The sequence below is a fragment of the Myotis yumanensis genome, unplaced genomic scaffold, assembly GCF_028538775.1.
Source record: "Myotis yumanensis isolate MYYU_CA2020_CCGP unplaced genomic scaffold, mMyoYum1.0.hap1 SCAF_3, whole genome shotgun sequence".
NCBI lineage: Eukaryota > Metazoa > Chordata > Mammalia > Chiroptera > Vespertilionidae > Myotis > Myotis yumanensis.
Genome location: NW_027223754.1, coordinates 206,479,475 through 206,505,991, shown reverse-complemented (window position 1 = coordinate 206,505,991; position 26,517 = coordinate 206,479,475). Strand labels below are relative to the sequence as shown.

The following is a 26,517-nucleotide window of genomic DNA, read 5'->3' as shown; positions in this document are numbered from 1 at the left end:
CTGGCAGGGGAGGACAGTTGGGGGAAATTCGGCCAGCAAGGAAACGGTTAGGCGTTGATCAGGCTGGCAGGGGTGTGGTTAGGGCATGATTGGGCTGGCAGGCAGAAGCAGTTACGGGCAACCAGGCAGGCAGGCAGGCAGGCAGGCAGGCAGGCGAGTGGTTGGGAGCCATCAGTCCTGGATGTGAGAGGGATGTCTTACTGCCAATTTAGGCCCAAGGGGTCCTAGATTGGAGAGGTTGCAAATTGGACTGAGGGACAATGCCCCCCGACCCCAAAGTGCATGAATTTCATGCACCAGGCCTCTAGTGCATAATAAAGTATGTTCTTAAAGAACTGCATTAGTAGCCAGGGAATTTGTATGTCCTTTATTTTTTTAACTTAAATTCTTTATTGTTTAAAGTATTACATAAGTCTCCTTGATCCCCCATTGACCTCTCCTGGGCCACCCCCAACCCCACCCCCTGTGAGTGACTCTAAAATTTTTTATTTTTCAATTACAGTTGACATACAATATTATATTAGTTTTAGGTGTACAATCTAGTGATTAGAAAGGGATCACCCATTAAGTCTAGCAGACATGTGGCATCATTCATAGTTATTACAATGTTATCCACTATAGGCAGTGACTTCTTGATGATGATGATGATGATGATGATGGGGGCCGTGATGGTGGTGGTGATGACAGCAGAGTGGGTAGAACATTTGACAAGTTGGTGGTACTCATTGGGGCCAGGATGCACTGAGAGACCAATGAAATTACAATGAAACTGCAAATGCTCTTACAACAGTAGTTAATTAAAAGAAAAGAAAAGAAAAAAGAAAAGGAAAGGAAAGAAAAGAGAAAGGAGATACTCCCAGCAGGTCAAGGAGATCGACCAATTGGGCCCTGAGACACAGCCTCTCTATCAGTGGGGGAGGTGGTGTGGACATGATGATATTTTAGACCTTCTGTTTCTCCCCACCTTGTGTTCTGTAGACTTTGGTTCAATAAGGTGGACTGGTACACTGAGCCTTTGTGGTGTGGATTAGTGGGCTCATCTGAGATCTGGGTGCCTGGCTTCCCTTCCCCATGAGCCTGTCCTCCAGGAACTCAGGAGCAAATCTTCCAATGCTCCTCCTGCTCACTCACTGGGCTCCCACTCTCCCATCCAGTCAAGTCCCTGAGACCTCGGTGCCCTGTAAGCTCCACCAGGACACCAAGGGGCATGGGCTGAACACAAGTGGCTTCCTGGCCCAGCAGCTGGGGCCCAGGATTGACTATAGGACATGAGGCTGATTAAGATCAGAAGGGCCTCTTTGCAGGGGTGAGAAAGGGTCATCGATAAATAAAGAGACAGAGAGAGACAGCGAGACAGCAAGCATTTCTCCCAGCTACCCTCACATTTTCCCTCCTGCAAGAGCTTCCAAATGGTCTTCCTGTGTCTGCTCTTGTGGCACTGCCCCTGCCCCTTCTCCACACTGAGCCAGAACAGCCCTTAGGAATACAGATCTTATCAAGCACCTGCTTCCAGCTCTTCAAGGGCTTCCCATTCCTCTACACAAAAGCCGGAGGCCTCCACCAGCCAGAAGTGACCTGTTGGAGACTGGGGTCCCCGAGGGCAGAGCTGAGACAAGGCTCACTGAGGGTTGATTTGGGAAGTGATACCCCACAGCTGGACTGAGGGACACTGCCCCCCGGAGAGCACTCACGGGCTTTGCCTTCTGTGGCCCACAGAGAGGACCAGACCCACACGGACAAGGAAACGCTGGCTCTCCATGATACGAGCAAGGTGAGTCAACCAAGGTAAACAGAACAAAGGAGAAGGTTCCTTTCTGGCCCACCCAGGTCAGCATGACCTTAACCTCCCTGACCTTAGTGGGGCAAGCTGGACACACACAGAGGCTTCCTCACTAGGGCCCAGTGTCAGATAGGCCCTCTGAAGAGCACAAGGATGTGTGAGCAGCCTGTGGGGAAAGGTACCAGTTCTCACGAGGCACATGAAGAATGTGCTTGCTCTATGGAAATGCTTTGACTTGTGGGAATTGATTCTTCTGGATCCTCCATCACTTCCTGCTAGTCCAACATTAAGGAGAGAGCTCTTATATCGGGGGCTTGGCTTAGTGCAGTGATGGCGAACCTTTTGAGCTTGGAGTGTCAAAATTTTGAACAACTACCTGGTGAAAGAAATAGACTTACAAGTCCAGGAAGTGCAGAGAACCCCAAACAAAAGGAATCCGAAGAGGACCACACCAAGATACATCATAATTAAAATGCCAAGAGCAAAAGACAAAGAGAGAATCTTAAAAGCAGCAAGAGAAAAAAAGTCAGTTACCTACAGGGGAGTACCCATATGACTCTGAGCTGATTTCTCAACAGAAACTTTGCAGGCCAGAAGGGAATGGCAAGAAATATTCAAAGTGATGAATAGCAAGAACCTACAACCAAGATTACTTTACCCAGCAAAGCTATCATTCAGAAGTGAAGGTCAGATAAAGAGCTTCACAGATAAGAAAAAGCTAAAGGAGTACATAACCACCAAACCAGTATTATATGAAATGCTGAAAGGTATCCTTTAAGAAGAGGAAGAAGAAGAAAAAGGTAAAGATACAAATTATGAACAATAAATACACATCTATCAACAAGTGAATCTAAAAATCAAGTGAATAAAAAATCTGATGAACAGAGTAAACTGGTGAATATAATAGAACCAGGGGCATGGAAAGGGAGTGGACTGACAATTCTTGGGGGGAAAGGGGTGTGGGGGTGCAGGAAGAGACTGGACAAAAATCGTACACCTATGGATGAGAACAGTGGGGCAGGGGGGAGGGCAGAGGGTGGGGTGGGAACCGGGTGGAGGGGAGCTATGGGGATAAAAGAGGAACAACTGTATTAATCTGAACAATAAAGATTTAATTTTTTAAAAAAAGATGTTGAAAACCTATTTGAAGAAATAATGACAGAAAACTTCCCCTACTTGGTGAAAGAAATAGACTTATAAGTCCAGGAAGCACAGAGAACCCCAAACAAAAAGAATCCAAAGAGGATCACACCAAGATACATCATAATTAAAATGCCAAGAGCAAAAAACAAAGAGAGAATCTTAAAAGCAGCAAGAGAAAAAAAGTCAGTTACCTACAAGGGAGTACCCATACGACTGTCAGCTAATTTCTCAACAGAAACTATGCAGACCAGAAGGGAGTGGCAAGAAATATTCAAAGTGATGAATACCAAGAACCTACAACTAAGATTACTCTACCCAGCAAAGCTATCATTCAGAATTGAAGGTCAGATAAAGAGCTTCACAGATAAGAAAAAGCTAAAGGAGTTCATCATCACCAAACCAGTATTAACCGTTTGAGTCCCAAGCAGCGCGATTGCGCTGCTGAGATTTTATGTCGAGAAAACATAGATTCGTTTGAGTCCCAGGGGGTATTGAAAAAACACTGTCGAAGAATCCCAAACAGCGCAACCACGCTTTCTCTAAATGAGTACGAAAAGGCCCAAACAGCGTGATAGCGCTTGTTTTATTTTATGTCGAGAAATACCAAGCAGCGCGATTGTGCTGCTTGGGACTCAAACGGTTAAATGAAATGCTGAAAGGTATCCTTTAAGAAGAGGAAGAAGAAGGAAAAGGTAAAGATACAAATTTTGAACAACAAATACACATCTATCAACAAGTGAATCTAAAAATCAAGTGAATAAATAATCTGATGAACATAATAAACTGGTGAATATAATAGAATCAGGGGCTTAGAAAGGGAGTGGACTGACTACTCAGGTGGGGGAAAGGGGTGTGTGTGTGTGGGGAAGAGACTGAACAAAAATCATGCACCTATGGATGAAGACAGTGGGGGGTCGGGGGGTAAGGGCAGAGGGTGGGGTCGGAACCGGGTGGAGGGGAGCTATGGGGGGAAAAAAGAGGAACAACTGTAATAATCTGAACAATAAAGATTTAATTAAAAAAAATTTTTTTTGAAAAACCCTAACTTAACTCTGGTGCCGTGTCACATATAGAAATATTCATAATTTTTTTTTTATATTTGCAACCATAGTAAAAAAAGATTTATATTTTTGATATTTATTTTATATATTTAAATGCCATTTAACAATGAAAAATCACCCAGAAATATGTATAAAATGAACAAAAACAGAAAAACAATGTACATTTAGGAAAAAAGTAATAAAGACGATAATCAAATGGTATGAAAACTAGAAATTAGTGACTTTTTTGGTGCTGAAGTTTGTCTGCTAATTCTTCGATTGCAGGTTCATACTTGGTGCACTTCAAGGCCAAGCAAGCACCACTAACTTCATCTGTTAGCCGGTTTCTTTTGTTCGTTTTAATATTATTTAATGCTGAGAACAAAGTCTCACAAAAATATGTTGATGAAAAATTGTTAGCAAAGCCATTGCTAGATTTTTTATGTCACTAAAAGTGTCAAGTACTCTGTTCCAAGCACTCAAAATTTCTTGTTCGTAGTTGCACTCTTCTTCATTATTCAAACAATTTCATTCCAGATTTTCAAGTTTCTACCTTAAGTCGGCAAACACCTGAGTCCAAATGCTACCTTGAAAATCTGCAAGTTGCATCTCTAAATCGTCAATTTACATCCATTGGAAATCCTTTAATTCCAAAGTACTGTAAACAACTACATCCGGATACTTAATTATTTTAATGGTCTGTTCTAGGCTTCTAAATTGGTTGAATCTTTCGCTGAACTGTTCAAATAATGAGTTTACTATATTCTGGTATATAAGTATGGACTCCATTACACTCATTGTAGTGGCCTTCTCAAAATCCTTTTTTATCCAAGGAAAATACTTATAAGTTTCAATATCTCACTTGAAAATTTTAAGTTTACTTTCAAAAGATTTGATGTATCCAAACATAACATCAATACTTTTGCCAAAACCTTGTAATTTTAAGTTCAGTTCATTCATATGAACAGAGAGATCTGTAAAAACATCAAATTGCTGACCCACTTATGATCATTGATCTGAGGAAAGTTTGCCAGATCCTTATTCTCAATAAATACCGTAATTTCTTCAAAGCACTCCACAAATCGCTCAAGTACTTTACCTCGACTCAGGCATCTTACATTATTGAACATCATTAGTCCACTGTAGGTTGAATCAACTTCCTGTAAAAGTGCAGAAAATTCTTGCTTGTGAAGGGGTCGATAAGCTATAAAATTCACAATTTTTGTTACAACTGACATTAAATCATTCAATTCTGAGAATCCCGACTTGACACACAACACCTCCTGATGGATAATGCAATGAAAAGGTACAAGTAGATGTCTAATAGCTTCCATAAGCAATTTCAGGAATCCTACATTTTTTCCCACCATATTTGATTCCTCATTTGTCAGTACTGACACAATTTTAGAGATATCAATGTTTAGGTCACTGAATGTTTTTATAACAACCTTACATATTTTGTTTCCTGATGTACTTATTAGCACTGATTCTAACTTTATCAACTCTTCTCTCATTGTGAGACCATTAGAATATCTAGCAATAATGGCCAACTGAGCATTTGATGTGACATCAGTAGTTTCAAGAGAAATCAAAAAATATTTACAACTATTTAAGTCTTTTTTAATTGATGTTGTACGTTTTTGTTAAGATCTATTATTCTGTCTTTGATAGTATTTCTACTGAGTGGTAACTCAGAAATTCTTTTAATAATATCATCTTTATTTTTCATATCGTGAAATAGAGCTGCTGCACATCTTAGAAATGTTTCCTTAATAAATTCTCCGTCACTGAGGGCTTTTCCATGCTGAGCTATGGAGTGAGCAAAACAGTAACGTGCTGATGTTAAATTTGTAGAGCATCTTACAAATTTAATGATGGAATTTGATTGACTTTTATAGAGGTGTAGCTGCCTAGAAATGTATTCCTTCCTTTCATCCATACTTTTTTTCAAGAGCTGACAATGATTAGTTTCAAAATGTCTCTTTACATTCTACGTTCTGCTTACTACCGTTTCATTACCCAGTATGCACAATGATCTGTTGTTTCTGTCGACAATCCCGTACATCTCGGTCCATATGTCTTGAAAAGGTTGGCTACTGCTACTTCCACTTCCTTTATCATTCAATCTTGCTTTTTTGTTCTTTTGATTCTCCATCACAAGGCTGCAAAAATAAATAAATATAAATCACAGCCTTTTTTTTTATAAAAGGTTGATAGGTTTCTTACCTATTAACTTTTTGCAGTGTTGTTGCACTGACTCCTGGTGCAAAACAATTCAAAGATAGTATGTATAACCAACAAATATATGGTGCTGCAATCAATTATCCGACACACAGAATGTCTCATCGAGCACTGTTGCACTGTACGTATATCTTTTTCTTCTAACCCTCCCCCTCCTGTCTCCTAACGAACATGACGATCAAGTGCCACCGTTTGCCGAATGCACCCGAACGCACGGGAAGCTTACCCGAGGCACATGTTGACAATAACGAGGCCGTTTCCAGAATTGGGCATTTTGTCACTCGAGTAAAAATAAAATGTCATGAGTAAAGATTAATCTCTTTATAGTGCAATTCTTAACCTTTTTATGTTAATGTCATTATTGGACCAATGTATCTTGGATGTTTTCACTATGTATCTTTGCTACGCAACACCGATGTACATGTTTACATCCGGTTTTAGAATTGCATTATTGATCATGAGCAACATGAGTAATAATATTACTCGCGTGATGTCCAACTCTGGCCGTTGCGAGAGACAAATATTTGAATTATGCAATTTTTTGTCTCTGTCGATGCGTGTCACCCAAAATGAGTTTGCGTGTCACCTCTGACACGCGTGTCATAGGTTTGCCATCACTGGCTTAGTGCGAGGAGTCAAGGAAGGCTTCCCTGACGATGGGACACCAAGGGTTGAAGAGGATGGGGAGGAAAGTGGGGGATAGAGTATTTGAGGCAGAGGACCTGCGCTGCAGGAGCTCTGGCTGGGAGGGAGGGCCACTATGAACAGACACTGATGGAACTGCAGTGTGGCCACTCGGCTTCCCTGCCAGGACTCCTGTGAGAAAGGGGCTGTGGTCAGAAAGCTGGGCATTGGAGCGCTGGATGCAGCCAGGAGCCTCTGCATGGACGGGAGGTGGCATGATTGGAACAGACACCACTGCTGCTGGAGCTATGTGTCTGCAGCCCAGGGACCTGGAGGACAATGAACAAAGCTGCTGCTTTTGAGGTCAGCAGTAATAGGAAACCCTGGAGCCAGAGGTGGGAGTGGGGGGTAAGGGGGCAGTGGTGGTTGCACCAGGAAAGGGCCAGGGTGAGAGCAGAGCTCACAATACCTGGGGCTCCTGAAACTGTGAGAAGCGTCCAGTAGATCCCAGAAACCAGCAGAGCAGGATTGGTAGAGGCAGAGAAATACTTTGGCCCATCAGCTGGAGGCCAGGGCGGCAGGTCACATTCATGGTCACCATCCATACTGAGAACAGGGACTCTCACCTCCTCGCAGTGCTGGCTGTTGGCCTCCAGAGCACAGTGGCCAGGATGAGTTTGGGTTGGGTCCAGATGAGCAAGGGGCAGAGGGCTCCTCCAGCCTCGGCCCTGCACACTGACTCAGGATCTCACGCCATGCAGGCCCCTCTGTGTCCTCCTGGTCCCCTCTGCCTCCTACCCCCTCCTGTTGACTACCCCATCCCTCTGGGCTGGGCGGTGGTTGTCAAAATCATTGTGGTAGTCACTGTGGCTGTTGGTCACATTTTTCTGGTCCCCCCTGCCCCCTCCTTCTAGACACATAGTAGGATTATATTCCTGTCCTCCTTCTGGTTGGGTGGGGATCTGTAACCAGAGTTCTGACTACTGACTTTTTTGTTGTTGTTTATTTGCTTTTTAATATATATATTTTTATTGATTTCAAAGAGGGAAAGACAGGGATTGAGGGATAGTGAGGAGGAAACTGGTCTTGCAAGGCTTGTCAGGCCATAAAAACTGTGGACAATGCACTGCCCTGGGGGGTGAGGAAGGTCGATAACGCTGGCCCCAGGACAGATCATCAACACCTGGGGACCTTCCTGTAAGCCCAGAAAGGGGGTGGAACTATATGCAAGGGGGCGGAACCATATCTGCAAGACAATGACCCCAGAAGGTTATAAAAAGCAAAGCCTCAGCATGTTACTTTACTCTGATTTGGAAATTATTCCCAGGGTCCACTAGTGTTAATAAACGGGGTCCCTCCCTTTCTCTAGGAAGCGTGCTTGGTATTTCTTTACTCTTCTGTAACATATGGTTCCCTGACTGAGTTTGGCTCTTGCCTCCAGTGAGTAGACAGGGTTTGGGGCCTGGGGGCGTCAGACAGGCCTCAGGAAGGAAGGCACATGCTGATGATTTTAGCAGAATTGAAGGGGGGTGGGGGGGGGGCGGCGGGGGGGAACTCCAGGCGCTCCCAGACCTCAGCCCAGGACCCGGCCGGCATCTGGAGAAAGTGGATGGACACCTCTGGACCTGTCGACAGAATCTGTAAGGTAGGGACCCCAGTCAGTCAGGCTCACTCCAAGTGAGTGGAAGGGGGAGCTTGATCACCTCCCTGGAAGTCATAGGACTTCATCAGGTAATCAGGAATCAGGACTCCGGAAGTGAGTGAATTCAGATTCTACTGAGGAATTATGGGTTCACTCTTCTGTTTGTTTGTGTGGGGGACTAGCCAATTTGCTACTGAGAAGGGGAGCTGGACGCAGCCTTAACTCCTCCGGTAGGTTCTCACCGAGACGTTGGTCGAGAATCCTGGTCTGGGGCGTGGGTGCCGGGAGTGCCCCAATGCCCATCTGGGGAGTTGGGCATTATCTGCTCAGCTCCAGTCTGGGCTAGTCTGAGCGAGTGTGAGTACGGATATTTGTCTGTCTTGGCATAATTATCTGTGATTAACTGGTCTGTGTGAAAGTGAAAGCTACTTTGATTTTCTATTCGCTCATCTGGTTAAAACGTTTGCTTTGCTGAAGGCTGAACCCGTGATGGTCTGCAGGGGTCTCAAGCAGCGCTGTTGAGTTAGTTTTCTCAGAGATGTTTGCTCTCTATCACGTGAGGAATCAGCCCATTTAGTAAAAATTTCTGTTTATGTTTGTGAACTAGGGACTTTGGCTTGCTCTGTGATTTTGCTGTGTTAGGTTGAAATTTTAGAATTCTGGGGTAGATTTAAAGGTATTTGTGGCTTTTCTTGTCTGACTGGGACATTCAGGGGCGGGGCTCACAGGTCCACAGGGCGGAGAGATTTTACAGGCCCTGCCCCCTGCCTGTGCTGAATTAAGGATCTTTTCTTTCAGGAGACCCTCCAGGCTTTTAGTAAAATTTCACTGCACCCTTGTCATCCTCTGCCTTCTTTTCCAGGCCGACTAAGAGTCATTTTCCTCCACAGGTCGGACCCCAGCCTCAGGAGGGAGGGCTACTACAGTGACGGCCTGTAGTTTTCTCTGAAACTCCTGCTGTTTCTATTCCTCCCCTCTGCAGGAATTGTCTTCCTCTAACTCACAATAGGAAATAGTACAGGCCAGTGTCATTTGGCTTGCTGGTTAAAAGAAGACAACGGGCCCTGGAATCTGTAAAAGTGACCGGGAATGAAGCTGGTCAAATGTACTGAAAGTGTTCGGTACCTGTTGCTGCTAGCAGGGGAGGGGCTGATATCCCCTTCCAGTGCACTCCCTTGGGAGAGGCCTGATCGCTGCTCTGCCACAGGGGATGGGTACGAAGGCAGGGGCCTGGTACCCAACCCACTGCCACAGGAGTGCTTTGTAATATGCAGGGCTGTTTCTGACTGCAACTCTGGCTGTTTTGGACTGGCAGCTTATGACAGGACCCTGTAACTAATAAACAGGGTTTACAAAAGGGCAAAGGAAAGGTGCTGTCCCTGGACCCGGGAGGGAGCCTTCATAACTTTGAGATTCTCCAAGAGAAGAGAAGTCTGACTGAGGGACTGGCCGAGACCCTGTTGGGTTGGGAGGACCGGAGGCTGCATATTGAACTTGTAGACTGCAGTTTGCTAGGCAGAGGTCCAAGCCCAGTTGTATAGGGGTTACAGCAAAACAACTTTCTCTGGTGCCAGAATGCATTTTAAGGAAATTGGACAGACTGTGTTTGTGGCTAGAAAGGAACTGGCTGCCATGCACAGCCCTGACAGTGGCCTGCAGAGAATATATAATAGACTTAGATGATGCCTACATCTTCATGGACATGACTCCAGAGAGACAAGGGCAATTTTGCTTTGTGTAGGAAAGTCAAGAATAGACTTTAGTCACCTCCCTAAGATGTTTGTATAACCCTACCGTATGTCATGTTTAGTAGCAGAAGGTTTAGCTGTCAGAAGTGGATGCAGTGCCAATGTTATACTTTATTATGTAAATGTAGTAATCTTTAATTCTTTACAGATTTAAATGCAGTTGTCAAAAGGGCAGGTGCCCAACTGGGCAAAGAAGAATACCCACCAGGTTTTAGTCTCTGTTGAGAGACAGTTGGTAGCCTGTATACTGTCTTGCAGGCCTGTGTGACCATGCCCATTTCAGGGGTGACACAAACCTCAACTTTAGGAAAGTGGGAGAGGCCTGTTTGGAATAGAGGGAAGTAGTGAAGTGGTGAATACTAGCCATCTGTTACAGGAAGTACAGACCCTGTGAGGTCCTGTGACATATTAGACCCTGTAAAGAAATAAAGCTCCTGCTGAAACCGGTTTGGCTCAGTGGATAGAGCGTCGGCCTGCAGACTGAAAGGTCCCAGGTTCGATTCCGGTCAAGGGCATGTGCCTGGGTTGCGGGCGCATCCCCAGTAGGAGATGTGCAGGAGGCAGCTGATCGATGTTTCTCTCTCATCGATGTTTCTGGCTCTCTATCTCTTTCCCTTCCTCTCTGTAAAAAATCAATAAAATATTTAAAAAAAAGAAAAAAGAAATAAAGCTCCCTTAGTCCATTCCAAGAGGACAAGTCAAATAAGGGGAGCCCTACTACAAGGACAGCTGTGACTATCTATTTGAATATAGACACATTATAAATTTCTTCTTACCATTTGAAGAGAGTTATATCACTCTGAAGAGTCCATGAAAAGGACTGACAAGGAAAATCAGAAGATCTTAAAGCAGGTCAGTATATTTTTCTCCTTATATAATTCCTCCAAAATTCAGCAATGCTTAATAAATCATGGCAATACATTTCTTTGAATAAATTCAATAAGACCGGTTCCTAATAGTGGTTTTATTAACCGAAAACTTTGACTGGAGTATCATGTTTTAAAGAAACCTGTCTGGACTCTGAAGACTTGAAGCCAATAAGAGTGCCATGGAAAAAGCCTGGTATCCTGCTTGGGACCCCTGAAAATGGCTGGTGCTGGAGTGTCAGGCCCATGCCCTACCATCACTGAAAGTTGGTCAGAGTAGAAGGGGAGCAATTCGGGCGCCTCTGTGTCCCTGTGGAACCCCATGCACTCTGGGCCACAATAAGTAGGAGGGCTACTGAGATGGGCCTTATGGCCCTGGGTAGAGCCATTGCAGGTGAGGGATTCACCTAAACCAGCAGATACTGCAGGCAGGCCTGATGGCAGCTGGATGGCTTGGCTTCCTGGCCCTATGGGGCACAGTAAGATTCAATCATAAAATTCCAGCAAAGGTAGTCAGTTACCATTCTTCTTGTGTTTATGCAAACAATCAGGCCAAATTGAATACAATAGAAAAATTGGTCTTGACTTGGCTCTTTTAATAAACATAGAGGTAATTTTGAGGAGAAAAAGTCTATTTCAATAGAGGTTATTAAAACTGAAATTTTTTCTTTCCCTTCCACCAGACCATTTGTTACAGTTTGTCTCTGCCAGGTCACAAGCCCACCTCCTTCTGTGCCGAGGCCTCATCGTCCCTCTGACAGACAGCAAGGATCTCTTGGCTCTGAGACAGTGATGGAAAACCTTTTGAGCTCGGCGTGTCAGCATTTTGAAAAATCCTAACTTAACTCTGGTGCCATGTCACATATAGAAATTTTTTGATATTTGCAACCATAGTAAAACAAAGACTTATATTTTTGATATTTATTTTATATATTTAAATGCCATTTAACAAAGAAAAATCAACCAAAAAAATGAGTTCGTGTGTCACCTCTGACACACGTGTCATAGGTTCACCATCATTACTCTGAGAGAAAACTCCGTCCCTCCTTAGCACGAAGTGGCTACAGAAGAAATTCAACGTCCATTTTCCCTAAAAGAATTCAGAGCCAGGATCCTTGAGGTAATATCTTAGGCAGTTAGACAGACATGAGCAGAGCAAGGATGATGGACCAACTAGCGCTACTAGATGTAACTAAGTCTTTCCACCTCTACATATGTGAGACAAGGGGCATAGCCATAGGGGTCCTCGCCCAAAGTCTTGGGCCTTGGAAAAGGCCAGTAGCCTACTTGTCTTAGAGACTTGACCCTGTTGCATCTAGTTAGCCTGCTTGCCTCTGGGCGGTGGCAGCCACAGCTATGCAGTTGAGGCTTTGCTCGGGAGCATACTGGAGCGCTGGATGTCAAATGCTCAAGTCATCGAGTTTCAGGCTCTTCTGCTACCAGCCTCCTTCCTGATGATGGCCCTGAGGAACCTCTACATAACTTTTTAGAGGTTGATGACTTTGTAAAGACAGCCCACCTGGACCTCACTGACACCCCCTGGCATTGCAGGATGAGGTATCATTCATGGACGGGAGCAGTTCTGTCCAGGGAAGAAACAGGTATGCAGGGGTGGTGGTGGTTGCTTTGGACCGAAGCATCTGATCTCAGGCACTCGCCCACAGGCCTTTGGCACAGAAGGCCGAGTTGATTGCCCTTATTCAGCCTTTCTGGTGGGCAAGAGAAGAATCAGTGACAATTTGTGCTGATGGCGGGTATGCAATTGCAACAGCTCACGTGCGGAGTGCTGTTGCAGGGTATGCGGACTCCACAGAGGCAAGAGAACAATGGAAGGCTGGTGGATACTCCCAGATCATAGGGTCTATGTCCCAGAACAGGTAGTCCTCCAGCAGCATGAACTCACTCATTTAGGAAAGGCTGCCCTGGAAGCTTTGTTAGGCAGGTACTACCTGATTGCCCGTCTACCCTCCTTGTGTGCCTCAGTCTCTCAGCGTTGCCTCCTCTGTGCTCAGAACATTGAACATTGCTAAACAGGTTCTTTTTTTTTTTAAATATTTTTATTGATTTTTTACAGAGAGGAAGGGAGAGGGATAGAGAGTTAGAAACATCAATGAGAGAGAAACATCGACCAGCTGCCTCCTGCACACTCCCACTGGGGATGTGCCCACAACCGAGGTACATGCCCTTGACCGGAATCGAACCTGGGACCTTTCAGTCCGCAGGCCGACGCTCTATCCACCGAGCCAAACCGGTTTTGGCCTAAACAGGTTCTTGTGGGGCCTATAGGAGTGCAGTGCTGTGGGAAAACTCCTTTTGAGGACTTAGAAGTAGATTTTACAGAAATAGGGCCTAGCAGAGGGAATAAATACCTGCTAGTCTTTGTTTGCACCTTTTCATGTTGGGTCGAGGCATATCCCACTAGCATGGAAAAGGCGAGAGAAGTCACTAAGGCATTGCTGAAGGATATAATTCCATGGTATGGAATGCCTCTGAACATTGGGTCTGATAATGGCCCAGCCTTTGTAGCAGAAATAGTACAACAGGTAGCTAAGGCTTTAGGAATTAAATGGAACCTGCATACAGCCTACAGGCCTCAGAGTTCCGGGAAAGTAGAACGCATGAATCGGACCATAAAGCAGGCTATGGCCAAGCTATGCCAAGAGACAATCTTACCCTGGACAGATATCTTGCCTCTTGTACTCTTGCAGATACGCTGTGCCCCAAGGGCCAGGGTAGGTTTCTCTCTCTTTGAAATTCTATATGGTAGACCCCCTCCCTTAATTCAGCCAACAGGAGATTTGGGGGAAATAGGGAACTTAGAAATCCAGAAACAACTACAAGGACTTGGAAAAACTGTCTTTGAAGTCCACAGGTGGGTTATTGACCGACTATCCATCTCTCTAGGAACAGCTGTACATCATTATAAACCTGGAGACCAGGTTTGGGTAAAGGATTGGAAAAAGGAGCCCCTCAAGCCTACCTGGAAGGGACCCTATCTAGTCATATTAACCACCCCCACAGCTCTCAAGGTTGCAGGACTGAACACCTGGATTCACCACTCCTGGGCAAAGGCAACCCACCAGTCAAGTGATGCCCAGCCTGAGTGTAAAGTTAACTCTGACCAGAAACACCCCCTGTGAATCACCCTCAAAAAGACAGGGGACCTGGCCAATCAACCTGCTCCAAGGAATTCAGATAACACCCTGCTGAATTCTCCCTAACACTAATCTCTCTTTCTTATCTCCTCCTAAAGGTAATATGCTCTGGTAATTCTGGATAATCATTGGTTTTATCTTTCTAATAATTCTCATTTTGTCTTTTTATGAGTGCCGCTGGAACCCGAGGCTAGTACCAGGAGGAGAACGCATCTGCTCTTGCTGGGATACAGAAGCACCATAAAATTACTGTTTCCCACACAGCAAGGAACAAAGGCCTCATCATGAACTGTTGGACTACACCTTGTCATGCCATCCTTGGCTACAGCTGCCTGGCAGGAATAGTCATAATACTACTCTTTGTCCTAGCAGTTCACTGTTGTAGACCCTCACTGAACAGAAATAGAGGGAATAACATGCTCCCACTAATAATATTAGCTAGCACATACTTGCCTCCCATAGGGGCCACTGCCACGAGTCCTTGCTTAGAAACTCACTACCTAAATATGCTAGACCGGGTAGTCCACGAGAAAACCCAATCAAGCCAGATTTTTGTTAGCTATACTTATCAGCCTGCGGCATGTTACAACTCTACTACCAAATGCATGGGGTGGGGGGGGTGGGGTGGGGGTGGGGTGGGGTGGGAGAATTATATTGGATAGGACCTGTCACAGCCAATGTGCAGCTAACTAATGTTGCTCCTATTTGTTTCAGCAGTACGCAAGGCCAACATCCAAGATGTCACCTCCCATTTGAACTATGCAACTCTACCTCCAAGGCTGAAACACCACCTACCCTGGTGCCCCCTGCAGGAACATTCTACGCGTGTGGGACCCCTGCTTACCTCTGCCTGTCTGAAACCAGAAGAACTCCCTACAAACCCCTCTGAGAGGAAGAAGTGGGATGCTAACCTCTTGGTCATCGTCCCTTTCCAGCAGGAAGTAGCTAAGTGCAGTTGTCACCCCTGTTCACCATAACATCCCGTGGTTGTTGGTGGGGGCGGGGGGGGGGGGGGGATGAGGAGGAAACTGGTCTTGCAAGATGTGTCAGGCCATAAAAACTGTGGGCAATGCACTGAGATCGGGGGTGGAGGGAGGCCTTCCTGTAAGTCAACGAAAGGGGGAGGAACCATATCAAAGGGGGTGGAACCATATCTGAAAGACAAAGACCCCAGAAGGTTATAAAAAGTTAAGCCTCTGCGTGTTACTTCACTCTGATTTGGAAATTATTCCCAGAGTCCACTAGTGTTAATAAACGGGGTCCCTCCCTTTTTCTAGGAAGCGTGCTTGGTATTTATTTGCTCTTCTGTAACAAAAGGAACATCAATGATGAGACAGAATCATTGATGGGCTGCCTATTGGGGATGGAGCTAGCAATCTGGGCAGGAATTGAACCATGACATCCTAGTTCATAGGTCAATGCTCAACCCACTGAGCCATGCCAGCCACTGACCCCTGACTTTTGAATGGAAATAATATGTGTCAATTCTAAGCCACAGCATCTAATGCTGATAGAAGACCCCTTTCCTCGGCCGGCCATGTTCCAGAGACTGGATGCTCCAATGTCCTGGGTCTAGGGGGAAGGACTACAGGAGCAGACTGCATTGTGATCAGGAGGTAACCTTTGTGGCTCATGTGGAGAGTGTTTGTTACTGCAGCAAAACCTAGACTAGCCTGGCTGATACAATCAAAACCCTGGAAACATGGTACTATTTGTAGAGCACTGTGAAAGGTGTACATCTTTAACTTCTCATATAAGCTAGAACAATTATTAACAGTAGTGAATACCACTTATTGAGTGCTTAATATGTGTCAGGCATTATATGAGGTACTTTGCAAATGTTTTCTTATTAATCCCCACCACAGCCCTGTGTATTTGGTAATACAGACCTGTGTACTATAATTAGTCTCATCAATAGAGATGAACGGACTGAGGCTAAGGGAGACTGAAGGTCAAGACCATAGCAAGTAAGTAGTAGAACTGAGATTCAAATACAGGGTCCTTTGAGCTCCAATCCTCAATCTTTCCACAGCTAAACTGCTGTTATATATAAAGCAGGACTAGGCCCAGGAAGGAAAAAATAACCATGCACTCTAAAAAGAAATGATCTCTTAACAGGAAAAACATTAACATCTGCCTATTCACTCTATTGAACGTGAAAGATGAACTTGACAGGCTGGACAAAGGTGCCCGCTCCCTGGCGTGATGTCTCACAAAGGAATCTGCGTGCTTTTACCCTTCCATTGGGCTCCCTGACAGGTGCGCAGCAGCAGGCAACAAAGAGTGGGGAAAAAATGGAAAGAGGATAATTTTGTCCATCACTTTAAGATGTTTCTGTGCAAGCTGGGCAATAGCCCGCCTCACACGTTCATGCACTGGAATGGTCTGCGTCTTGTGGGCCTGCCCCACTTCCTCACGCTGCCTGTCCTGCCTGCCTCAGACGCCCTTCCTCACTGCCGACCTGTTAACCTGCCGGAAGCCAGTTCCAACAGGTCATAATTGCACAAGTTTCATCAAAAGGTTGATGAAGCCCTGACCGGTTTGGCTCAGTGGATAGAGCGTTGGCTTGCGGACTGAAGGGTCCCAGGTTCGATTCCAGTCAAGGGCATGTACCTTGGTTGCGGGCACATTCCCAGTAGGGGGTGTGCAGGTGGCAGCTGATCAATGTTTCTCTCTCATTAATGTTTCTAGCTCTCTATCCCTCTCCCTTCCTCTCTAAAAAATCAATAAAATATATTTTTTTAAAAAAAGGTTGATGGAACTTGGGGACTCAACAGGGCTGAGTCTCATATGTTGTCACCTGTTGGGAATGGCTAAAGGCATTTCCCCAAACCTGAAAAGGGGTGATTGCTTGCTGCCAGTCAGCTCAAGGCATCTTAATCTACATGTCATTGCCTCCTACTGGCCAAACACCTGAACAGCCACACGAAAATTCTTCCAATCTGACAATGGGTTCTGTACCTACCCCTACCCTTTCAAGTGTATATCTCCACCCCGCCTTAGGACAAATTGTGTTCATAAAATAGCAAGGGGTCCTGAGATGAGGAGAACTTAGTTTATTTAGCTAGCCTCCTCTGACCCTCAAATGCCTTTCAAAATTATATTTCGTCTCTGGACTCTTTATTAAGTTACACACAGCCCTTCTCCAGATTGCTGAACCCTTCTAGATGCTGGAACAAGAAACCGGCATTAACCCTCCAGGGTTCAGCTCCAGTGTCGCTGCATTGGCAGCCCTTCCTGTCCCTGTCCCGCCAGGCTGGGCTGTCCTCTGTCACCACCGCCATGTCAGGTATATGGTGGGGTCTCGCTCCCTCACTGTGAGCTCTTTGAGGACAGGACCTGATGGAGCTGAGTGTCTGCAGCCCGGGGACCCGAAGGACAGCTGCTGCTTCCCACTGACAGGTTGCCTGGGAGTCTGAGCAGTTGGGGGGGGGGGGGGGCGCACGAGATGGCAGCTTCCTTTTTTAAAATAAATATATATTCTTATTGATTTCAGAGAGGAAGGGAGAGAGAGAGAGATAGAAGCATCAATTGATAAGAGAGAATCATTGATTGGCTGCCTCCTGTGCGCCCCCTACTGGGGATTGAGCCCACAATGTGCCCTCGATGGGAATCGAACCTGGGATCCTTCAGTCTGCAGGCCGACGCTCTATCCACTGAGCCAAACTAGCTAGGCTGCTTCCTTCTTTTTAAATATCGTACCTTTTACTTCGCAGTTGTACAAAGTACTACATGGAGCTCCCATGTATCCTGTACCCAGTTTCCCGCAGTGGTAACTTAAATAGTTAAACTCTGTAGACGTAAACACACAGATTTAGCCCACAACCAGCCAGTTTTCTTCTTTGGGCTTATAGGTTGATAATTGTATTTGTTTTTCTGTAATTTCCACCTGAGGATATGTTTATTGACTTTAGAGGAAGAGAGAGAGAAAGAAGGAGAGAGAGAGAGAGAGACATTGTTATGAGAGAGAAATATCGATCAGTTGCCTCCCGTGTGTGCCCCAATCAGGTATGGAACTACCAACCCCCTGGTATACATGATGACACTCTAACGGAGCCACCCAGCCAGGGCGCTAATGGTATTTTATTGAACCAAATGCTGCTTCCTTAGCCTCCTTTTCAATATCACAACCAGGACATTGATGCAGTCAAGACGCAACATTTCCATCCCCTCAAGGATCCCTGCTGTGGCCTTTTCATAGCCACACCTTCTCCCCTCCCACCTTCACTCCCCTCAGCCCACGGAGTTACTAATAGAGTCTTCATTTCCACAACCTCATCCTTTCAACACCGAAGAATGAATGGCATCAGACAGTGTGACACTATTTGGACTGTCTTTTTACACTCGGCATCATTCGGAGCAGCATCCCAGGATGTGGATGGGCCACAGTGTGCTTAACCGTGAACGAGGACGGCCTCATTCATTTCCTAATCACCAGCACCTCATAGGCAGATACCTGCGTGCAGAGTAAGTCCTGAGGAGCAGCCTCAGTCGCCATGGGAGTGTGGGCTCCAGAGCTTCTTATCCTTGTGGGTTTGAGCAAACTGCCTGACCTGTCTGCCTCAGTTTTCTCACCCATAAGATGGGGATAATGGCAGTGCCCATCTACTATGGCTGTTATGAAATTTAAATGAATCAATATTTTCTTGTGCTAAACTCAAAGCCTGGGTGAGGGTAAGGACTCAATTAAAAATTAATCATATAGTAATTAATAATGAACACCGCCTTAACTGAGTAGAAAATTCAAATTTTTGCTCCAGAGAATTTGAGATCTTGCTTCCTATCATGTCATCAGTTTTGCTGAAATAAACTCTTACAAAAATTCTAAAAAAAAAATGGAAATTCTCCATCTGGTCCTCTCCCTGCCCCCACCCCACAGGCTCCTCGAGTCCCCCCCCCCCCCCGCTTTTAGACGTGACTCCCGGGATGCACTGCAGCCACAAAGGGTTGCTGAGACCTGGGCTCCATGTGCTCTGATTTCAAGTGATGACTTGTAGGAGCCAGCTTTGCTCAAAAAACTGTGGACGCTAGGGGGCGGCAGCACACTGTAAAGGAGCGATTCTCTCTTCCTAGAGCTATCACAGGGATTCCAGCTTCCCGCCCCAGGGGAACAGGGCTACTTGAAAATAACCAAGTAGAACCCACTGGTGATTCCGCGCGCTCTCAAACGCAGTCCGCAGCCTCTCTCTGGGACAAAGGTGAATCGATTCACACAAACAATATTTACTGAGCTCCCACTGTATGAATGCCAGGCACAATCCCCGTGCCAGGGGTGCAGCAGTGAACAAAACAGACAACCCCAGTCCTCCTGGCAGATAGCAGGGTAAGAGGAGGCCCCTCTCTCCGTCAGCCCTGAGTGGGAGGCAGGAACGTGACTGGCACAGAGTGAGGGGCCGTGCGGGCACGCTGGGAGGATGTGGAGGACTCTCTGCTGCAGCTTCACAGGAAGAGCATTGGCTCCCGTCTCCCTGGCCTGACCAGGTGTGGGTCTGCTGCGGGCACAGGATGTACCTGAAGAGCCATCTGGTCCTCTCCCTGCCCCCACCCACAGGCTCCTCGAGTCTCCCTGATTTTCACGTGACTCCGGGATGCACTGCAGCCAAAAGGGTTGCTGGGACCTGGGCTCCTCGCACTCTGACTGCAAGTGATGACTTGCAGGAGGCAGCTTTGCTCTCTTCATCCCCCTGGGGTGGCCTGTGCTGAGCCCAGCGACCAGCCCGGGAGCCGCAGTCCGGCTACAGAGCCATGTTTCCTCCAAGAGCTGCTAACTGGCCCATGACCTTGGCCTCATTAGCTTGGTGCTCTCCACCTGAGCTGCCTGGATTGGGGCCAGCCAGGGAAATCAGCTCAGGCCCACAGGCCCCTGGGAGAGGTATCCTATAAAAATAGACCGAAAAGAGCCAAAGACTCCTTGAGCAGGAGGGCGGTGGAGGTCATGGCTCCAGGGTGGCTCCAGCTCTGCAGATGGAGGTGGAGGCCAGGGAGAGGAAGGGGCCAGGCCAAGGTCTTGCTGCTATTCATGTGGAGCTGAGATAAGAAAGGGGCCACTTGACTCCTCAAATCATGTTCTTCCCTCACCGGCCGTCCATCAGGCTGTGGTCAGGGAGGGACTGAAGCAGCCAATGGACAAGAATGACAGGTAATGGAACAATTCACTGTAGGCCATTTGTTGTTTCTGTTTTCTACAAAGCATAGAGCCCGAGCCGGTTTGGCTCAGTGGATAGAGTATCTGCCTGGGGACTGAAGGGTTCTGGGTTTGATTCTGGTCAAGGGCACATGCCTGGTTTGTGGGCTCAATCCCCAATAGGGGGTGTGCAAGAGGCAGACAGTCAAATAGTCTCTCTCATCATTGATGTTTCTCTCTGTCTCTCTTCCTCTCTGAAAAATAAAAATATATTAAAAAATAAAATAAAAAGCATATAAAGAAGTAAAAAATGGCCTGTAGCAGGAAACTGCTGTGAATGTTTTAACTACATAAAAAACAGTACATTAAGGGACAGTGTCACTCAGTAGGTAAAAGTTGGAGCTGTGGAACGCCACTGCTTGGGTTTGACTTCCAGCTCCACTGCTTACATGCCGTGTATCTTTAAGCAAATCTCTTAATCTCTCTGTGCCTCACTTTCCTCACCTGTCAAATGGGCTAACATCGGGGCCTGCTGCACGGTGGTGGTGTGAGGAGGCCCGCATCCAAGAAAAGCCCTGTGACCCAGGGCCCCACAGAACTGCACTGACTCGGTGTGAGGAGGGAGTGTCACTTACACAGAGAAAGTGAAAAGCAAAGCAAAAGCCGACCTGCTCCACTGGGCTCTTCCCCACAGGGACTCTGTGTTAACAGCTCCCTGTGGGTCCTTACAGGCGATCACCAGTGCAGACACCAGCATATATGTGTGTGTGCACCCATGTGTGTGTTGAGCAATATCCTTACTATATGGCAATAAAGCATCCTACTCTACACAGGTTCCAGATCTTATACTATTGATAACATTCAGGGAATCTTCCTTTTTTTTTTTTTTCTTAAAGAACTAGAAGCCTGGTGCACGAATTTTTGCATGGGTAGGGTCCCTTGGCCTGGCCTGCAATGGGGCTGATCGGGGTCAGCTGGCCAGGAGGAGGGAGTGCAGGAGCTTGGCTGTGGGAGTGCACTGACCACCAGGGGCAGCCCCTGTATTGAGCGTCAGTCCTGGTGGTCAGTGCACATCATAGCAACTGGTCAATTGGTTGTTCGGTTGACCGGTAGTAATGGTCGTTTAGGCATATATATATGTATATATATATCGATAGCTTATTGATTTTTAAAGAGAAAAGAAGGAAGGAGAGATTGAGAAACATAGATATGAGAGTGCAACATCAGCTGCCTCCTGTGCCCTCTACTGGAGATTGAGCCCATAACCCGGGCATGTTCCCTGACCAGAATCCAACCATGACCTCTTGGTTCACAGGTCGATGCTCAACCACTGAGCCACACTGGCTGGGCAGCCCTTCTTTTTAATGGCTATGTGGCATTCCATCCCATGGATGGGCCATACCGGGTTTAACCAGACTCCAGAGTAGATGGTCACAGCACACAGGAGTGCTTCTGTGTGGCTGAAATGGATGAAGTCATAGAAAATCAGGCCACAGAAACGCAGTGGGAAATTTATCATGGGCTTCATTATCAGTTTCCTGATAAATTTCATGAACATACTGAGTACCAACTGTTTGCCTCATTAGCTCTACAGTCATCATTGGTCAACATTTTGCCACATTTGCTTTATCACTCCTTGTTATTAATTTTATTATTACCATGAATATTTTTGCTGAACCATTTAAGAGTAAATCATAGGCATTTCAGCCCTTTACTCCGTAATGCTTCTATGTGTGTCTTCTGGGAAGATGAACATTCTCTTGGATAACTCCAGTACTGTTACCAAAGAGCTTAAGTTACGTAGTCATATTATAAGGTTGCTTGATTGAGTAAGTTAAAATACAGGACACCAGTTAAATGTGGATTTCAGACACACAACAAATAATTTTTTAGTATAAGTCTGTCCCAAATATTACATGGGATTGATTATATCAAAACTAGAGGCCCGGTGGAGGGGTGGATGAGTCCAGCCTGGCCTGTGCCCTCTCACAGTCCAGAAGCCCTCAGGGGATATCTGACTCCCCTGGAGGCAAGAGAGGCTCCCGCCACCACCACTGCACTCGCCAACACTTAGCAGGCTTCTAGCTGGGCAGCGCTCCCCTTGTGGGAGCTGAGGAGCTGCCCCCTGGTGGTCAGTACACATCATAGCTACCAGCTGATCTGCTGTTCAGTCTATTTGCATATTACCCTTTTATTATATAGGATTTCATTTATTGCTTCTTTGAAATCCACATTTAACAGAGCATCCTGTATTCTCTCTGGAAACTCTCAAAAAAATATATATGTTTTGTATATACATATTGTAAAAATATATATATATATACAAAATATATATTTTTCTTGATCTCAGAGAGGAAGGGAGAGGGAGAGAGAGGTAGAAACATCAGGGATGAAAGAGAATCATTGATCAGCAGCCTCCTGCACACCCCCTGCTAGGGATTGAGCCAGAAACCTAGGCATGTGCCCTTACCAAAAATTGAACTGTGATCTCCTTGTTCATAGGTTGATACTCAATCATTAAGCCACACCGGCCGGGCAACCCTATATATTTATCTGATGCATAGTCCATATTTGGGTTTTGCTATTTGGTCCAAATAATGACATTTAAGCACCTTTTCCTCCAATCCAGGGTTGCGTTTAGTGGCTGTGTTGCTCCTCAGCCAGCCCTTGAGACCCGGCATTGAGCGTTTGCTGTTGCTGCCCCGCAGGCCCCTCTTTCTAGAATTATGGAGATCCAGCTACCACCGTCTGAGGTGATTCTGCCTGGGGCGGGATGAGGGCTAAGCATGGGGTAGAGTGGGGGGAGGGTGACGGGGGAGTGGCACCTTCAGCCTTTGGGGGGGCTGGTGCTGCGGTGGGTTTGTCTCCAAGAGAGCCCTGCCCACAATGAACGTGAGCTCCACCTGCTACATCTGGGAGGCCTGCAAGCTGAGTCCCCCTCCCAGGTGAGCTGGACCACCTTCTCTGTCCTCCTCTGAGAGCAGCTGCAAGAAGCAGTGAGCAAACTGCTTCCCAGGCTGAGCACTGAAGGGGAACCTAGCATTTCAGAGAGAACACGCCCTGAGGAGCAGAAAGCAGCCGCCCCAGGTGGTGACCCTGGGACCTGGAGGAGCCCTCCCTCCAAACCGCCCTCCACGGGGGAGGACAGAAATGGCCTCTCCTGCCAGGCCAGGCTGTGGGTCTTGCCTGCAGTGACAGTGGCTGCAGGGGGTGAGCAGGGCCACCTTCCAAGGCCCCATCTGAGGGACAGCAGATTCCGGTTGCTTCTCAGAGAACAAACATCCTCCTGGAGTCTGTGGTTTCTTTGTAGCCCTCACCTGAGGATATGATGTTATTGATTTTAGGGAGAGAGAAACATTGATCCGCTGCCGCCCATACGCGCCCCCACCGGGATTGAATCCGAAACCCAGGCATGTGCCCTGACCAGGAATGGAACCCACACCCTCTCTGGTGTACCGGGCGACACTCCAACCACTGACCACCCTGGCCAGGGCGGGGTTTCTTTTTTGGACCAAGTCTCAGCTCAGATTTGTAGCGGAGCCTGCATCAAGGTTTGCAGAGGTGAGCTTCTCCCACAGGTGAGTCTGTATCAGTTGTGTGTTGTGTGTGACATACCACCCAAAGCTGAGCAGCGTAAAGCAACAATGACTTACTAGTATACGTTCTCATGAGATATGGGTAGGAACTGAGCAGAGCTCAGCTGCGTCCAGCTGCAGGTTGGGCTGGCCTGGGCTGGAAGGTCCCGGAAGGCATCTCTCAGCGCTGATGCTGGCTGTCGCTGGGGTGTCTCACACATGGTGCCCTTTCCTTCAGGGCTCTCTCTCCATCCTCCACTAGGACAGCCTGGCCTTCCTCAGTGCAGGGCAGCTGGGTGCCAAGAGGGCAAAACTGAAAACCGAGGGCTGGGCCTAACCCCACAGAGCAACACTTCTGCTGCATTCCAGGGGCCAAATCAAGTCACATGACCAGATTCAGACCCAGACTCTGCTTTTGGTGGGAGGAGGGGCATGCACTCACAGGGAGGGTGAGACTGTGGGTGGGCCTGCTGGGCCTGCCCTCCCAGACATCTCAGCGTTAGTGACCAGCCCCAGGCAGGGACCCAGCAACCTCTTCAGCCTGGCGCAGACACTGACAGGATCTGGGAGCTTCTTAGTGAATCCTGGGCCGGTCAGAGGGGGAGGAAGGGTATCTGTGGTAGCTGAGGAGCACAGGGGAGAGTCTCTGGGAACTTTGAAGGAGGAATGATGGGCCCGAAGGGGGAATCTCAGTCACTGTGCCAGAGACCAGTACAGCATCGTCCTTAAAGTACAGCGTTGGAGGCAACAGGGCAGGTCTTGAACCCTGACTCGCACTCACCAGCCACGGAATAATGAGGCCACTATTTTGTCTTCCCAGGTCTCACTTCCTCTTCTGCAAAGGGGCTAATAACCACCCACCCTTCACAACGTTACTGTTAGTTAATGGGAGTAAAATACAATAACGGACACCTGGTACTCTCTTACAATAAGGCCGTGTTACTCTTATTATTATGGCTTGGTTAGTGTTATTGTAGCTCTGTTTTCTGTTGCACCCTGACGTAGGTCTAGGGCAGTGGTCAGCACACTCATGAGTCAACAGAGCCAAATATCAATAGTACAAAGATTGAAATTTCTTTTGAGAGCCAAATTTTTTAAACTTAAACCATGTAGGTAGGTACATTCTTATTAACTTAATTAGGGTACTCCTAAGGCTTAGGAAGAGCCACACTCAAGGGGCCAAAGGGCCACATGTGGCTCGCAAGCCACAGTTTGCCAACCACGGGTTTAGGGTGTTCACATGGTGTAGTAGATGTGACCCTACTTAGCCCATAAACCTGGGCGTGCGCAAATGTCTTTCTTCACTTTTCCATGTCTGAATTAGATTTCGTTATTGATTCTCCATTCCCTTCGAGGATGGAAACGCATCAGTCCATCTGGGATTTCCCGCCTCTCCCCAGGGTGGCAGCGAGCCCGTGGAGGGGACTCACATTGAACCAAGTCCTGGGGAGCGGTCTCCTCCCCCCCCCCCCCCCTCGCCCGGCATCTGTCTGGTCTTGGTCATTGTATGAGTCAGGGTTCAGGTGGAGAAACAGGAGCAGTGGGATGTAGTAAGGGATGTACTGCCAGCCATTGGCTTCTGCAGTGGCGGGAGCTGGCTAGGCAAGTTCGAGTCTGCAGGGCAGGCTGTGAGGAAGGCTGACCCTGGTCCACAGGTGGACTTTCTCCTTTAGTGGGACTTCTGTTCTGCTCCAGAAGCCTTTCCACTGATTGACTCGGACACACCCAGGTGATCTATCTCTAACTGAAACTGATCATATAGACCAGTGGTTCTAACCTTGGCTGCACATTAGAATCACCTGGGAATCTTTTTAAAATCCTGATTTCTGGGCCTCCGTAATGAGGATTTAAAAAAGATTCCCAGGTGATTCTAATGTGCAGCCAAAGTTGAGAACCACTGTCCTAGAGCCTTCACAAGGATTTGAGCTTCTTGGCCCCGGGGAACAGGGCTATTTGAAAATACGCAAGTAGAACCCACTGGTGATTCCGCGCGCTCTCAAACGCAGTCCGCAGCCTCTCTCTGGGACAAAGGTGAATTGATTCACACAAACAATATTTACTGAGCTCCTACTGTATGAATGCCAGGCACAATCCCTCTGCCAGGGGTGCAGCAGTGAACAAAACAGACAACCCCAGTCCTCCTGGCAGATAGCAGGGTAAGAGGAGGCCCCTCTCTCCGTCAGCCCTGAGTGGGAGGCAGGAACGTGACTGGCACAAAGTGAGGGGCCGTGCGGGCTCGCTGGGAGGATGTGGAGGACTCTCTGCTGCAGCTTCAAGGAAGAGCATTGGCTCCCGTCTCCCTGGCCTGACCAGGTGTGGGTCTGATTGCCGGCATTGGATGCACCTGAAAAGCCATCTGGTCCTCTCCCTGCCCCCACACCACAGGCTCCTCGAGTCCCGCTGCTTTTCGACGTGACTCTGGGATGCACTGCAGCCAAAAGGGTTGCTGGGACCTGGGCTCCACGGGGCTCTGACTGCACGTGATGACTTGCAGGAGGCAGCTTTGCTCTCTTCGCCCCCCTGGGGTCGCCTGTGCTGAGCCCAGCTACTGGCCTGGGAGCTGCTAACTGGCCCATGAC

The 26,517-nt window shown here is 47.2% G+C and overlaps 1 protein-coding gene across 1 annotated transcript in view; it reads left to right on the top strand.

Moving 5' to 3' along the window:
- LOC139006527 (apolipoprotein L2-like) overlaps positions 1-26,517 on the top strand; it is a 53,478-nt gene that overhangs the window by 2,692 nt on the left and 24,269 nt on the right. The window contains exons 2-3 of the mRNA XM_070408846.1: positions 1,717-1,771; positions 1,859-1,958. Coding sequence (XP_070264947.1) covers positions 1,717-1,771; positions 1,859-1,958 — 155 coding nt within the window. The remainder of the gene's footprint in view (positions 1-1,716; positions 1,772-1,858; positions 1,959-26,517) is intronic.